This window comes from Aquarana catesbeiana, linkage group LG03 (assembly GCF_042186555.1).
Source record: "Aquarana catesbeiana isolate 2022-GZ linkage group LG03, ASM4218655v1, whole genome shotgun sequence".
Taxonomy (NCBI): Eukaryota; Metazoa; Chordata; class Amphibia; order Anura; family Ranidae; genus Aquarana; species Aquarana catesbeiana.
This window is the reverse complement of record NC_133326.1, coordinates 674375740-674391729: the sequence shown is the minus strand read 5'-3', so window position 1 is coordinate 674391729 and position 15990 is coordinate 674375740. Positions and strand designations below refer to the sequence as shown.

Sequence of the window (15990 nt, the reverse complement as noted above, 5' to 3'; positions counted from 1 at the left end):
ATGGTCGTCCAACTAAACTGACAGGCCGGGCAAGGAGAGCATTAATCAGAGAAGCAGCCAATAGGTCCATGGTATCTCTTGAGAAGCTGCAGAGATCCACAGCTCAGGTGGGAGAATCTGTCCACAGGAAAACTATTAGTCGTGCACTCCACAAAACTGCAGACTCTGACCAGCTTCCCTGTCCCTGCTGAAAAAAGTATCTCTGAAACATGATGCTGCCACCAACATGTTTCACGGTGAGGATGGTGTGTTCACGGTGATGTGCAGTGTTAGTTTTCCTCCCCGTGTATCATTTTGCTTTTAGGCCAAAAACTTCAATTTTGGTCTCATCTGACCAGAGCACCTTCTTCCACATGTTTGCTGTGTCCCCCACATGGCATCTCGCAAACTGCAAACAGGACTTCTTATGGCTTTTTCTCAACAATGACTTTCTTCTTTCCACTATTCCATTAAGGCCAGATTTGTGGAGTGCACAACTAATAGTTGTCCTGTGGACAGATTCTCCCACCTGAACTGTGGATCTCTGCAGCTCCTCCAGAGTTACCATGGGCCTCTTGGCTGCTTCTCTGATTATTGCTCTCCTTGCCCGGCCTGTCAGTTTAGGTGGACGGCCATGTCTTGGTAGGTTTGCAGTTGTTCCATACTCTTTCCATTTTCGGAGGATGGATTGAACAGTGCTCCATGAGATGTTCAAAGCTTGGGATATTTTTTTTATAACCTAACCCTGCTTTATACTTCTCCACAACTTTATCCCTGACCTGTCTGGTTTGTTCCTTGGCCTTCATGATGCTGTTTGTTCACTAAGGTTCTCTAACAAACCTTGATTTAAATCATATTTTTTAACCACTTGCCGACCATCGCACACAGATGTACGTCGGCAGAATGGCACATGCAGGCAAATGGGCGTACCTGTATACCCCTTTAAATTTTCTGCGTATCGGGCACACATGCTGCACGCTGCGGGAGCGTGCCCGGGGGTCCTAGGAACTCGATGGTCGCTGGCGGCCCGCAATTGCGGTGTGGAGAGGTAGAACGGGGCAAACAAGGCATTTCCCCATTCTACCTAATGACATGACAGGGATCTACTGCTCCCTGTCATCGAGAGCAGTGATCGCTGTCATATCAGTGGAAGCCCATGCCCCCCACAGTTAGAATCAATCCCTAGGACACACTTAACCCCTTGATCGCCCCCTAGTGTTTAACCCCTTCCCTGCCATTGTCATTTACACAGTAATCAGTGCATTTTTATAGCACTGGTCTCTGTATAAATGAAAATGGTCCCAAAATGGTGTCAAATGTGTCCGCCATAATGTCGCAGCCACGATAAAAATCGCAGATCGCCGCCATTACTAATTTAAAAAAATGAATAATAAAAATGCTATAAATCTATCCCCTATTTTGTAGACGCTATTTTCTTTATTAAAAATTAAAATCATACATAGATGTAGTTTCTGTCTATTTTCTCTTCTTCAAGCTTCCCATCAATATCCTTTTTACAATGATTATTATTCCTGTGGATCCTTTCTTTCTATCGTCCATGTATTCTTGCAATCTCTTTATCTAATGCTTCCTCCTTATACTATATCCGTTTTCTACAAATCTATTTTAAATACATTTTACTTGTACTTGAGAAACCCATTCTTTAGTACAATTTCTTCTCACACTTTTTAAAGTGATACTACAGGTTCCTTTTTGTTTTCTTTTAAATAACAAACATGTCATACTTACCTCCACTGTGCAGCTCATTTTGCGCAGAGTGGCCCTGAATCTGCCCTTCTGGGGTCCCTTGGCGGCTCTCTCGGCTCCTCCCCGCATTAGATAACCCCTTGGGAGAAGCGCTCTCCCGGGGGGTTATCTTGAGGGCGCGCTCCCGACTCCACCTGCCCCTGGCGGCCGCATCATTGGATTTGATTGACAGCAGCGGGAGCCAATGGCTGCGCTGCTATCAATCTATCCAATCAACAGCCGAGAACCCCCTAACCGAGAGATGGCGCGTCCCCATGGGACAAGTTTGAGTGTTCAAGTAAGTAAGACAAGGGGGGGGCTGGGGGCCGGTCACTGCCAGGTGTTTTTTCACCTTAGGCCCCTTTCACACTGGGGCGGGGGCGGCGTCGGCGGTAAAGCGCCGCTATTGTAAGCGGCACTTTACCGTTGGTATGCGGCCGCTAGCAGAGCGGTTTTACTCCCCGCTAGCGGCTGAGAAAGGGTTAAAAACCACCGTAAAGCGCCTCTGCAGAGGCGCTTTGCCGGCGGTATAGCCGCGCCGTCCCATTGATTTCAATGGACAGGAGCGGTAAAGGAGCGGTATACACTCCGCTCCTTCACCGCTCCGAAGATGCTGCTAGCAGGACTTTTTTTACCATCCTGCCAGCACACCGCTCCAGTGTGAAAGCCCTTGGGGCTTTCACGCTGGAATCAAAGCAGCTGCACTTTTGGGTCGGTTTGCAGGCGCTATTATTAGCGCAATAGCACCTGCAAACTGCCTCAGTGTGAAAGGACTCTAAATGCATAGGATGCATTAAGATGAAAAAACACTTACCTTTACAAACCCTTTAACTGTCCTCTAGGAATATTTTTTAGCCAATGCGGGATTGTGGCAGCTAGCTATTGGCTAATGTCTATTTCTATCCGTTTCTTTGAAAGGGACTTTAGCACATAATCTTCCCTAATCTCCAATAGTATTAATAGCCATAAAATTAGGACCACGTTCCATAACATTAAGACTTCCCACCTATTTTTGAGCCTTTGAGGCACGGACTCCACTAGACAAAGCATCACACTGCATCCACCAGCTTGCCTTCTTCCTGTAGTGCATCCTGGTGCCATCTTTTCCCAGGTTAGAGACGCACACCCACCCGGCCATCCCAATGATGTAAAAGAAAACATGATTCATCAGACCAGGCCACCTTTTTCCAGTTCTGTGGTCCAGTTCTGGTGCTCGCCTGCCATTGTAGGCACTTTTAGCTGTGGACACAGGTCAGCCTGGGCACCCTGACTGGTCTACAGCTACGCAGCCCCATACACAACAAACTGTGATGCACTGTGTGTTCTGACACCTTTCTATTGGAATCAGCATGAGCTTTTTCAGCAAATTGAGCTGCAGTAGCTCTTCTATTGGATCAGACTACATTAGCCTGCCTTTCCTCCCCACATGTATCAATGAGCCTTCACCTCCCATGACTCTCTCACCAGTTCACTGGTTTTCCTTCCATGGACCACTTTTGGTACGGCCTGACCGCTGCAGACACACATCCCACAAGAGCTGCAGTTTTGGAGTTGCTCAGACCCAGTGGTCTAATCATTGCAATCTGCCCTTCAACAAAGTCACTCAAATCCTTAAGGCTTGCCCATTTTTTTTTGCTTTCAATACATCGCCTTTAGGGACAATATCTTCACTTGCTGCCTAATATATGCCACCGACTTCCAGATGCCACTGTCACAAGATAATAAATGTTATTCACTTTACCTGTCAGAGATCATAATGTTATGACTGATCAGCTTATGTAGGACAACGTAGGGCCTGTCCTCATTCCGGATGACTGGGAGGCCTGGATGGATGCTGTCGGAGGTAGTGACAAGATAACTTATCTAATTTTTTTATATATTTTTTTGTAATGTCTGTAATTTTTTTTTTTTTACACTTCTTCTTCATAGGTATATTTCAGTGGCTATTTTCACTTTAATGGGAGCAGCGAAGTGGTGGAATGTAACTTGGAGGTGGCAGGCCCAAAAATTTGTGAGTACAAAGACCCTTATACCGGTGAGATATGGCAGTGTGTTAAGCCACAGAAACTCCCCTGTGATTCCTTGATTTATCACTCCGTGGGTGGATACCGCAAAGTGACCAACAGCCTGGAGGACTCTTTGTTAAGTGGGTGAGTAAACCAGTCTATAAACATTAGAGGGTGCTTCATGTAAGAAAATGTTGATGTAGTATTTGTCTTGGCTGGCTGTAAAAGGGTCAGCTAAATGGACTGATCAGTCTATGGTGGTCTTCATAATCTTTATAACCTACTATGTCTTGATACTTGCCCCTTCCACCTTCTAGACATTATTTACACTACAGTGTAGACTACTGTTGGGGGAACGGTTCGGGCTGAGCAAAAGTTTGGCCTGAAGTTCGACCTGTTCGTTTTTAAAAAAAAAATAAAAAAACAATGTCCCCCTGATGTAGATCCATCATCAATCATGATGTCCACCGCTGGACCTGGAAAAAAACAAAAAGCTTCGCCTGCGACAAAGGCTGACCGCCGAATGTTTCCTTGCTGGGTGAAAGTTCTTAAATAGGTAAGGGGCAGGCCACTGGTAATGTCCCCTGGTGACCCCGCCCCTACCTATTTAAGAATTGAGACCCGGCGGAGGAGGCATTCCGTGGTCAGCCTTCGTTGCGGGCGGAGCTTTTTTTTCCAGGTCCAGCTGTGTACTCCATGCTCATTCACATAGGAGGGGTTTGAGATCTGGGGGCCTCCCATGTTAAAGGGGGATTCCAAATTCTGATAAGCCCTCTTCCCACAGACCCCCACAACCACCGCCCAGGGTTGTCGGGAAGAGGCCCTTGTCCCCATATTCATGGGGACAAGGTGCTTTGGGGTGGGGGGGCAGAACCCCCTTGCCCAAAAGCACCCACCCCCCCATGTTGAGGGCATGTGGCCTGGTATGGTTCAGGAGGGGGGGGGCGCTTGCTCGTCCCCACCTTTCCTGGCCTGCCAGGCTGCGTGCTCAGATAAGGGTCTGGTATGGATCTTGGGGAGACCCCATACCGTTTTTTTCTTTTTTATATATTGCTGGCAGACAAATGTGATTTGACTCATTTTTTGCTTGAGAAATGTAATTTTTGCTGCAGCATGTTCTATACATGCTACAGATGTGCCACTTTGTAGACAGACTAAGGGCACCCCCCCCCCCCCCGGCACTATATTTTTTTTCATTTGTTTTGTTTAACTTCAATCATCATTAAATCCACTGCTCCATTAAAAAACAATTGTTTTTAAAAATAATGTTTGCATTGATACGTGTCCCCCAGGGCTGTTCCCGGGCCCTTTTTATGGCCAATTACTTATTTATAAGCCTTCAAAATGGGGACTTTTGATTTTTCATGTTCGGGTCCCATAGACTTCAATAAAGTTTGTGGTTCGGGGCAAAACCTTTTCCCTGTTCGGGAGTTCTGGTGTGAATCGAAACGAGGGTGTTCGGCTCATCTCTAGTGTAGACATTCTCCAGCTGCACACCTTGCCTCAATCGGTAATGTTAAAACTCAAAAACAAACTGTTCAGTGGGAGGGGCTGGCAACTCCTGTTAAGCTGGCCATAAACTAGTAAATTTCCAAATGAACGTTCATATAAACATTGATTGCTTAAATATTCAGTAGATTCTATGACTTGACACATATTGTTCGAAGAAACTTTTTGTTTGCTTTATCATTTGATTTTAGGAAATATTGTAATTTTCCTCATGAAAACCACATTAAGGTTAGAAATGTGCTCGTCTCAGAAAAAAAGTCCACCCTACTCTAAATTTTCTCTTCGAAAACAAACATCAGTTTAACTCCCCTAATGATTAAAAAATTCAACAAACATTCTTAAAATAGAAAAAAATCAAAAGATATAATGCTAGTTTATGGCCAGCTTAACAGCAGCCTACATTGGATCTCCTTTCAAGAGTGTGAAAGATCACATCCTTGGCATCTTTTTAGATGTGCATGATCCCCTATGCTTGCTACTGGATTCTGCACACTTAAAAGCACCCTACATTGGATCTCCGTTTAAGAGTGTTTAACTACATTTGAATTTGGATATAGATACATGAGTTATAGAGAGATGTGAACTAACACTGTTTTGATACTATTTGGGTGTTTTGATATAGAATATGCTGTATTGTTTTTCTATTTTGAAATAGCAATAAAAAGTTATTAAATAAAAAAAAACAAAAGTGCATGCTCCTCTCTGCTTGCTACTGGATTCTGCAGACTTAAAATCACCCTACATTGGATCTCCTTTCAAGGGTGTGAAAGATCACATTCCTGGAATCCATTTAGATGTGCATGCTCCTCTCAGCCTGCCACTGGATTCTGCAGACTTAAAGTGTTACTAAACCCACAACAGTGAAATCAGTCTGTACTGTATATGCAGCAAAGCATGCTTGATATACTCATGCCCCGTACACACGGTCGGACTTTGTTCGGACATTCCGACAACAAAATCCTAGGATTTTTTCCGACGGATGCTGGCTCAAACTTGTTTTGCCTACACACGGTCGCACAAAGTTGTCGGAATTTCCGATCGCCAACAACGCGGTGACGTACACCACGTACGACGAGACTAGAAAAGGCGGTTCAGAACCAAGCGCGGCACCCTTTGGGCTCCTTTTGCTAATCTCGTGTTAGTAAAAGTTTGGTGAGAGTCGATTCGCGCTTTTTCAGACTCGTGGCTTTCAGATCGTTTTCTGCCATTCAGTTTGGGCTTGTGGGTTTGTATCTGCTCTTCAGTGCGTGCAGCAAGTTCCGCGTGACTTTAAGTAGTCATTGTATTCTTGTTCGTTCGTTACTGGTTTTCAGGTCGCTCTTCACAGGCCTTGCTGTTCTTCAGTGCGTTCTGTTACTTCGTTCTGAGCAGCCGACCATTTTCTAGCCATGTTTCGTATGCGTACTCCTCGTAGAGTTCGTGCTGTGCGGGGGCTTGGTGTTGGGGTCCTGACCTTGACACAAGCCCAGTCCATGAACAGGGTGGGGAGGAGTTCATGGACCAAGAATTGGTTGCTTCAGCGTGACCAGTTCTCTCATATGCCTTTGCTCCGTGAGATCCGTGAGAATAATCCTGATGATTTCAGGAACTTTCTCAGGATGATGGACCCCATGTTTCACCGTTTGTTGGCTTCGCTGACCCCCTATATCAGCAGGCAGGATACCTGCATGAGGCAAGCCATCACTCCGGAGCAGAGGTTGGTCGCTACCTTGCGGTATTTGGCCACAGGGAGAAGTCTGCAGGACTTGAAGTTCTCAACAGGCATCTCCCCCCAGGCTCTGGGGATCATTATCCCAGAGACCTGTTCTGCCATCATACAGGTCCTGCAGAAGAAGTATATGAAGGTAAGATTTTTATCCTTTTATATCATATTTTATTGTCTTTAATGTTTGATAATATATTGTATTTCTTCCCTCATTCCCTAATTACCATGATTGTAATATGCTGTGAATGTCCCCTTTGCCCTCATGCATGCTGGATTGTTATGTAATTATTATGTTAGGTCCTTCATACATATTTGCCCTTCAATAACCTCTCCAGCATGGTGTCTCCTGCCCTATATTCACCTCATGTAGTCACTTAACAATGTATTTTATCAGCTCCATAGTAGTGCTTTACCCCAAACACCCCCTAAAATGTTTGGAAATGTGATTTTTGATTTCAATTCAGGCAGAGTGCCAGAGGCTTTTTTTGTGGTGTCCCCCAATTTTTTTTAACCCTCCCTCCCCCAACTGCTAAGTCAGCTGATCACAATTCTCTATCCTCAATCATCTATCTGCTGACTTTGCCAAACCCATACACACTATACCCATCTCTTTACTGGTCAGATGTATGGATAAATTCCCCAAAGCATGTAGTACAAGGGCCTGCCTGTATACTTTCCAATGGTACTGTTTAAAGTTTTGTTATTCTATTATTATCTTGATAGGTAATAGCAGAATGTCCAAATGTCCTCAAATGTGTACAGTGTGTATTTATATCTTTGTATTCTGACACTTCTTACCTGTCCAGTGGGCTGCCAATAGTGTAACTAAGGAGGGTCTGTTACAAGTAATACCCTGTATTTAGGCATTCATCTCTCAATGAAGTGAAGAGGGTTACCTGTCCAAGAGTTCCCCCCCCCCATAATGTTAGAAATGGCCCATGGGAGGGGGAATATGATAGGTGTACCTTATACTTTGGCCTTGTTAAATTCCCCTTAGTAAATGCTATCTGGAGGTTGCCCCATAATGTTTGTGTCTAATCTGCTTGCCATGTATCTTAGAAAAAATTGTAATGTTTATTGTTTTTTCCTCAACAGTTTCCTTCAACGCCACAGGAATGGCAGACTGTGGCCTCCCACTTTGCCCAGCGGTGGGACTTTCCTAAATGCGGAGGGGCAATTGATGGGAAACACGTCCACATCGTCCCACCACCCAACTCGAGGTTGTACTATTATAATTACAAAGGGTTTAATAGTATAGTGATGTTGGCGGTGGTGTCGGCTAATTACGAGTTCTTGTATATGGACGTGGGGAAGAATGGCCGGATGTCCGATGGTGGAGTGATCGCCCAGACGGAGTTCTACAGGCGTCTCCAGAATGGCAGCTTGGACTTGCCACCTCCAGAGGACAATGTTGAAGGTCTCCCATTTGTGTTGGTTGCTGATGAAGCATTTGCGCTGGGGGACCACCTGATGCGACCATTCCCGATGAGGACCCTCACCCCGGAACAGAGGGTTTTTAATTACCAGCTGGCCAGAGCCCGAAGAGTGGTGGAGAACACATTTGGAATCCTGGCCAGCCGTTTCCGATTATTTCTGACACCCATCCATATGGCGGAGTATAAACTGAACCATATAATACTTGCCTGCTGTGTTCTCCATAATTTTTTAAGAAAACATTCAGCCAACTATGCTGGCTCAGTTGGGCCTGAGGCCAGAATCCCTAATCCATCAACACTGACGGCGCTTGAAAGTGGCCGTCCTGGCTTGCCCTCCCTAAATGCCTGTGATGTCCGGTTACGCTACCTGGAGTTCTTTGCGGGTAGGGGGGCTATCAATATGCCAGACAATCTGTGACACCTTTTTCAAATAAAAAACAACCAAAAGAAATTCTTTGTGGACATTTACTGCTTGTGTTTGTTTTAGCTGACCCTGACAGAAATGTGTTGAGTGCAGAAAATGTCGTGATTGGGTAACCTTATAAAAAACAGTGTTGGCTGGTACTTCCTAAATGCCAAAACACATTTCACTACAAGTGCACTTGCAACTGCACTGAACCTGCACTTGTAGTGCAAAGTGTATTTGCCCTTAGGAAACCCCCATTTTTGCATAAAACAGCAATTACATCACCCCAAAAGTGTTGTAGTGTTGAGACAATAATCCACACATTCTTGAGTAAGGCACTTTTTTATACCTGCACAATCACATGTGCATTTCCCAAAGGTTTTTAAAACAAACCAACATGTTTGTTGTATAACAATGTTTGCAGTAGCATTCTCAAAAATCGAAATATCCATTTCAGATAAAACAGGCCTGTGTAAAACCAACAAGAAAGCCAAAAAACTTGAACTTACAAAGTTCACATATGGTAAAACCTGAAGGCTATATCAGACATGAGTATTTAGGAACTGTGTTTGATATAGCGTTCAGATGGGGGGAAATCACCCCTGGAAAAGCCAAATTTGGAAGATGCACACCAATTTACGAATGTCAACATGTGCTATCTGCCATCAGGGGGGATCAAGGGACGTGTTTTGGGGGAGCAAGCCCTTCCTCAATGCGACTTTATAATTGAGGAAGGGGTTGCACCCCCAAAACGCGTCCATTGATCTCCTGTGATGGCAGATAGCACATGTTGGCACACTGTGTGCATCCTCCAAATTTGGCTTTTCTAAACATTGTAAAAATTTTCGTAAGATAAAACAGGTGATTTTGTGGGGTTTAAATTCGCCCCAAAACATCAATGATGTTATTATTTTTTTTAATAACATCAGTGATTTGTTGCTGGATGTTTTGCAATTGGAGATTACACCCCATGATCTCCCCGATGAGTATCTGGGCACTTTCAGATGTAAAGCGTTCTGGATCACGATCACCTAAAAAGAGATAAAGAACAAAAAAAAAGTCTCAAAAATCTGCCAACATCCATCTCTTTTACCTGAGCCTGTAGTCGCAGACACTCACCTGTTGTGGTGCCAATCTCCACCACATCTTCTTCTTCCTCCTGCTCTTCTTCTTGGGTTGGTATTTCCCCTTCTTCCAGGGGGGGGGGGGGGGCTCTGGTCTCCTCGGATGAGGGGTGTCCAAGTCTTTTCTCCCCTATGTAAAACAAAAATGGTATAATTAGCACACAGATATTTGATGGCAGAACTAGAAATAGGAAACATTGCTTGGAAGTGGGGTACAATTGTCTATTTTAGCCGAGTTCCAAGATGTATATTTTTTATTGGCCTTTGTCAAGCTGCAATACTTTACCTGTTTAGTACAAGCTTCACAGATGAAGACCCCCCTATAGTATACACTGGAGCACCTGTGTGCCCCCTAATAAAAATGGTGTTCTTGTGTCCCACACTAGTGCTCCAGTGTCCAGATGTGAAAACAGCTGCTCAGTGTCCTCTCCTTACACACAATCTAGTTTGCATTTCATTCTAGTAACAAATCCATCTACACAAACAAATATTTGGCATCCAAGTAGGCCCAAAAAAATGTGTGAAAATGCATATGGCCTAAACAATGGTGTTCTAGAGGCCGAAAGAAAAATGTTTGATACGAACGAATAATGGGCCCATGAACATTAAAGTTGACCTTTTTAAACGTTACAATTAATCAAAGCATATGGAGCAGAACGAACGGAATAAAGACAGAAAGAATAGGAACACAGCACCACTACTTACTTTTTTGCAGCACTCTCCGGATCTTTCGGTACTGCTCTGGCTCTCTCAACTTCAGGTCCGACCACCGCTTCCTGAGCTGATCTTTAGATCTTCGTACCCCGAAATTCCGCTCAAGACTCCTGACCACTTTCGCCATGATCTTGGCCTTTCGGATGTTCGGGTTGGGGTAAGGCCCATATTTTCCGTCATAGTTGGACTTCTTCATGATGTCGACCATCTCCAACATCTCCCCAAATGACATATTTGTGGCCTTAAAACGTCTCCTTCTGGATCGGGACGTGCCTGGATCCGGGCTTTCCTCCTCCTCCTCGTTGCTAGAATTAGCACGCACCTGCTGTAACTCCGCCATGTGCTCTTCACCCACTGCGCCGAACGAAAAGGGGCGGGGAATACACTAGAAAGAACGTCAGGGGCGGGCGGAGTTACACGCATGCGCAGTGTGTATAAAGCGTAACACGCGTGCGTATTACGTACGATCTGTGAGCGGAGGAAGGAGCATTGGACGCGCCGATCGTAAGAACGAAGGTAAGAGACAAACTTGTGCCTATACTGCTTCTAGATTGAGGCCTATATTGTAACAAGATTAGGAGAGTTTTGTCTGACATTAGGCTTTGTCTTGTGTTGTGTCTTGCAGTGAACATGGATATCTTAATGAAAGATAATGACTTCATGTCAGTATTCATAGATATGCTAAGTGAGCTGCCCTGTCTGTGGGAGATTACCCACCCCCATTTCAAGAACCAAGCAAAGAGGAAGGCAGCACTGGAGCAATTGTGTGAAATTGTGAAGCAGGTGATCCCCACGGCAGACATCACTTATTTAAAGATATTAATTGGTGGCCTGAGGAGCACATATCTGAGGGAGCGCAAGAAAGTCCTGGATTCACAGAGATCCGGAGCAGCAGATAACATCTATGTCCCCAGGATGTTGTACTACGACAGGCTGCACTTTTTGGCAGGCCAGACTGAACCCAGGTCATCCCTCTCCAGTCTTCCTTCCACGCTTCCTTCCCCCCCCCAGCTGAGGCTTCTGACGCCCAACCTGGGCCTTCCAGGCCACATGTGGAGGAGCCCAGATTGAGCCAGGTATAGCATTCCTCTAAATATTTCTGCTTGTCCAATCAATGATGTTAACTAGATGTTAGTTGGGAGTACTAATTTATGATTGTGATTGATGATGCAATAACTAAAACCATGTCCCTTTTTCATACACGGGGAAGTCTCAGCCAGGAGGTGGCTGGGCCGAGCCGGCTGGCTGATATCAAGGTCCCTCCACCCCCCCTGAAAAGAGAAAGTGGCAGTAGGACGAGTACCCTAGAGGAGGCGGCTATAGCATTCTTTTGGAGGGCTACAGAGGTCCTGGGAGCACCTCACACCATGCAGGAGAACATTGCTGCCTTCATAGCATATAAAATGCAGAGGATGGAGGAGGGCCAAACAGTCTTGTGTGAGGCCCTCATATCAGAGGCTCTGGAGAAAGGTATGAGGGGCCAAATTACACCTCACACACATCTTTGGGATGGTCCTCCTCCTCCTCCTGCAGGTCCTCCTCCTCCTCCTCCTTCTCCTCCAGGTCCTCCCAGTCCTCCTCCAGGTCCTCCCAGTCCTCCTCCTGCCACATCTCCAACTGCACAGCCACAGCCCGGAATGAAGCGTGGAAGGAAGACCAGAAAGTGAGGACCCTGGATCCAGTCTGGTCGGCCAAAAAATGCAGCCTCTTGTGGTACCACAGCCTGGGGACACACATGTCATCTGCTGCTATCCGAGTCTCTGTGAATCCCGGACCAGACTGCCCTCCCTTACATATGGACTCCTCAGGCCACCAATTTTGATGTTGAAGAATTGATGTCTGCCGTGGGGGTCCCAGGCTTCGCTAATTTCTCCTGTTGATCCAGTGTTGCCTTCCTCTTTGTTTGGTTCTGATCCCTTAATAAAGGATTTTTGTTTTGAATTATACTCTCCTATGTGTTTTACTTCAAAAATGACAGTTGGTTTGTGAGGATTCAGGTATATTTCAAATATACAATGTGAAATGAACAAGGTACACCAACACCAAACAATCTCCTGGAGATTAAATAATAAAAGATATCAATGGTGTTGGGGTAACTTGACACACAAAACACACCCAAAAATATTCTGGAGTAAAAATAAAAATAACATTGAACAAAGATCAGCCTTGGAAAAAATCCAAACATTAAAGAAAAAAAAAGGCTTAAAATACAAAATAAAAAAAAAATAAAAAATATAAAACTGTCAGATGTGACAACTAATAACAATATATTCAGGGAATCCCACTAAAAAAACACAAATAAAAGTCTGTGAGAAGTGTGTGTGAATATGAGCAGCAAAATGACTTAATACTTGTCACATTATAAAGAAGAAGAGAGTGCGCTGTATTAAACCATTTTTAACATTGCAGCGTGACGAAAATGCTGTATGCATTGCGAACGCTAAGTTTACCAGAACGAGCTGTCCCGTGTCGGAATTTCTTCTGAGCATGCGTGGCACTTTGTGCTTCGGAACAGGCCACACATGGTCGGAATTGACGCGATCGGATTTTGTTGTCGGAAAATTTTATCTCCTGCTGTCCAACTTTGTGTGTTGGAAAATCCGATGGAAAATGTCCGATGGAGCCCACACACGGTCGGAATTTCCGACAACACGCTCCGATCGGACAATGTCCATCGGAAAATCCGACCGTGTGTACGGGGCATCACTGTGGAACCTAAGGGTTTAATCCTCTGCATTGTGCAATAGGGCTGTTTGATCCTATCGTCTCTGATCCTCTTCTTCTCCCACTGTCCCCAATCTATCTCCTGATATGACAGAGCCTTTGGAGTCACTCTGCACATTCTCAGTTTGGTGTGTATTGCTAGAGAATTTTTTTCCTGGGAGGGTGCATTTGATCGGCACAGGGCCAATCAGCACTGTCCAGACAGGGGGTCAGGGGTCATGCAGCCTCATAGGACAGTCAGAGTAGAATGAAAACTCCTCCTACAAGTTTTAACCAGACACTGACAGAAGTATGCTACATACTGTTGATGAAAAGGTAGTAATCAGTTTATATTTACTAAAATATTTGCATTGCCATGTTCTGTGTACTGTGGGAGACCAGATATAGTGACTACAGGGCCCCGGGTCTAGTAACACTTTAAAAGCACCTTACATTGGATGTCCTTTAAAGAGTGTGAAGCATCACATCTTTGGCATTCATTTAAATGTGCATGCCTCTCTGTTTGCCACCAGATTCTGCGGGTTTAAGGGTTACATTTAGATGTAATTTGTATAGCATAGGTACACTGGTCAAACTTGGAATCATGTAAATATTTATATCTCATACCTGAGCGATCCCTGTGGAAGCTGCAAATCATTGTAGTAATCTCTGCTACTACAGTGATAGCAGCAGTATTCCAGGTCCAGTGCTGAGCAGCTTTCTTAGTAACCAGAGTCAGGTTGCACACTTGTCTCTGCCACCCTTCACAGAATGCTTTGTATTTTTACTTTCAATATGTTTTTATTTTCAATTAACACATACATATTATGCATCAACATATCAAAATGCACAGGAGGGAATGCCTCCTAGAACATGAAACATAAAGGTTACATTTGAAAACAAATAACATACGATGTCTCAACCTTATTGGAGATTGGGGGGGGCAACCTGATAATTAGCAATTCCCAAATACCAATTTGTCAGTCTCCAGGTTATGCCCCTAAAACATCACGGGTCCTTTCCCCACCCCCGGCACCCCTGACGGGATATGACTGTGCCGGGCGGGGAAATTCCCCTTCTCCTCTTCTGCCCACTTGGGCTGAGCCAACAGGAGTATTAAGGTGATTGTGAGTCCCCCTAAGCGAGGGAGGCTACCATATGGTAGCTTCATACTGATTTATCACCAATTGGCTATCTGATGTGAGGTAGTAAACAGCAAGAAGAGAAGAAAGAGAGGGAAAAAGAGTGAGAGGGGAAGGGTGGTAAAGGGGGTCCTCAGGGTAGATGAGGAGGGAGGAGGAGTTCATCTGTGTGCCTCTAGTAGAACTGTAGGATAAATTTGTCTAGGAGTGGGTTAGGGGTTGTTTCGTACCTGAACACCCGGTATGAGGGAAGTTCCCATATATTGGGCCCAGGGTTCCCAGATTTTTTGGAATTTCGTGGAGGTGTTTGTCAAAATGCTGGAAAGTTTTTCTTGGGCCATAATCCATGAAACCTTCCTTTTTACTGCATTAAAAGAGGGCCTCGGCTGTTTCCAGGAATTGGCAATTGAGATTTTAGTACCCAGTAGTATAAAGTTGATCAGTGTTTGGGAAGCCTTAGAAAGTTCAGGGATGCTTGCTTTGAGAATTGCCACCTCTGGGGACCTGGGGACCTGGGGACCTGGCAAGCTGTCACTTTGTAAATCATAGAGAAGACTTTTCTCCAGAAAGTGCGGATTTTGGGGCATTCCCACCAAATGTGGGCCATTGTGCCCAGGTGTTGGCATCCTCTGTAGCATAAGGAGTTTGAGGGGTAAATTACTGCTAACCTGGTAGGGGTCAGGTACCATCTGGTTATCAGTTTGATGCTTGCCTCCATTAAGGAGATGTTCTGGATCCCTTTAAAGGATCTGGTTAGTGCCGCTTGCCAAGTCTCCAAGTCCCTGCAGCATTGGAAGTCAGCCTCCCAAGCCTTCATATACGTGGTTTTGTCAGTAGGGCAAGTGAGGGCTGAATATATCACCGATATACCCCCCCTCTGCTCCATGGCTTGTCCGCACCACTGTTCGTATGCTGTAAATTTAGGGGGAAGCGGTTTCTAGTGTGGAGAAAATGGGTGATTTGGTAAAAGCGGAATTGTTCCGATTCAGGGAGTTCCAGGTTTTTGATACAGAATTTGAGAGTGATTGGTCCATTGGGGGTGAAGAAATGCCCTATCCGGTATAGCCCTTTGTCTAGCCACCATTTGAATGCTGAGATGTCAAGTCCGGGTGGAAAGTCAGGGTTGTGGAATAGGTGAGCTAGAGGGCGTCCCGTGGAGACCAGAGCTGTAGAGTGCCGGAGGGAATCCCAAAGGGCGCAGGAGTGGGATAAAGTGGGTGAAAGGATGGGTGGCCTAGATTTAGTCAGGCACCAAAGTATGTAATCTAGCGTATGGTTAGGAATAGCCTGTCTTTCAATAGTTACCCAGTCTGGTTTTTCATAGCGGGAATAAATTGTGGACAATTGGGCTATTCTAGCTGCTAAGTAATATTTATGTAAATTTGGGAGTCCTAGCCCTTCCTTGCGTCTGTGTATGAACAGGATGTTCTGAGGAATGCGATATCCTCTCTTACCCCATATATATTGAAGTATTTTACTCTGTAAAGCTTGTGTGTGATCTTTCCTGATTGGTATAGGGA

At 45.0% G+C, this 15990-nt stretch overlaps 1 protein-coding gene across 1 annotated transcript in view; it reads left to right on the top strand.

Annotated features, from left to right (window-relative positions):
* Positions 1–15990, top strand: part of LOC141133485 (NXPE family member 3-like) — a 183173-nt gene that overhangs the window by 142527 nt on the left and 24656 nt on the right. The window contains exon 3 of the mRNA XM_073622879.1: positions 3655–3875. Within this exon, the coding sequence (XP_073478980.1) occupies positions 3655–3875 (221 nt within the window). The remainder of the gene's footprint in view (positions 1–3654; positions 3876–15990) is intronic.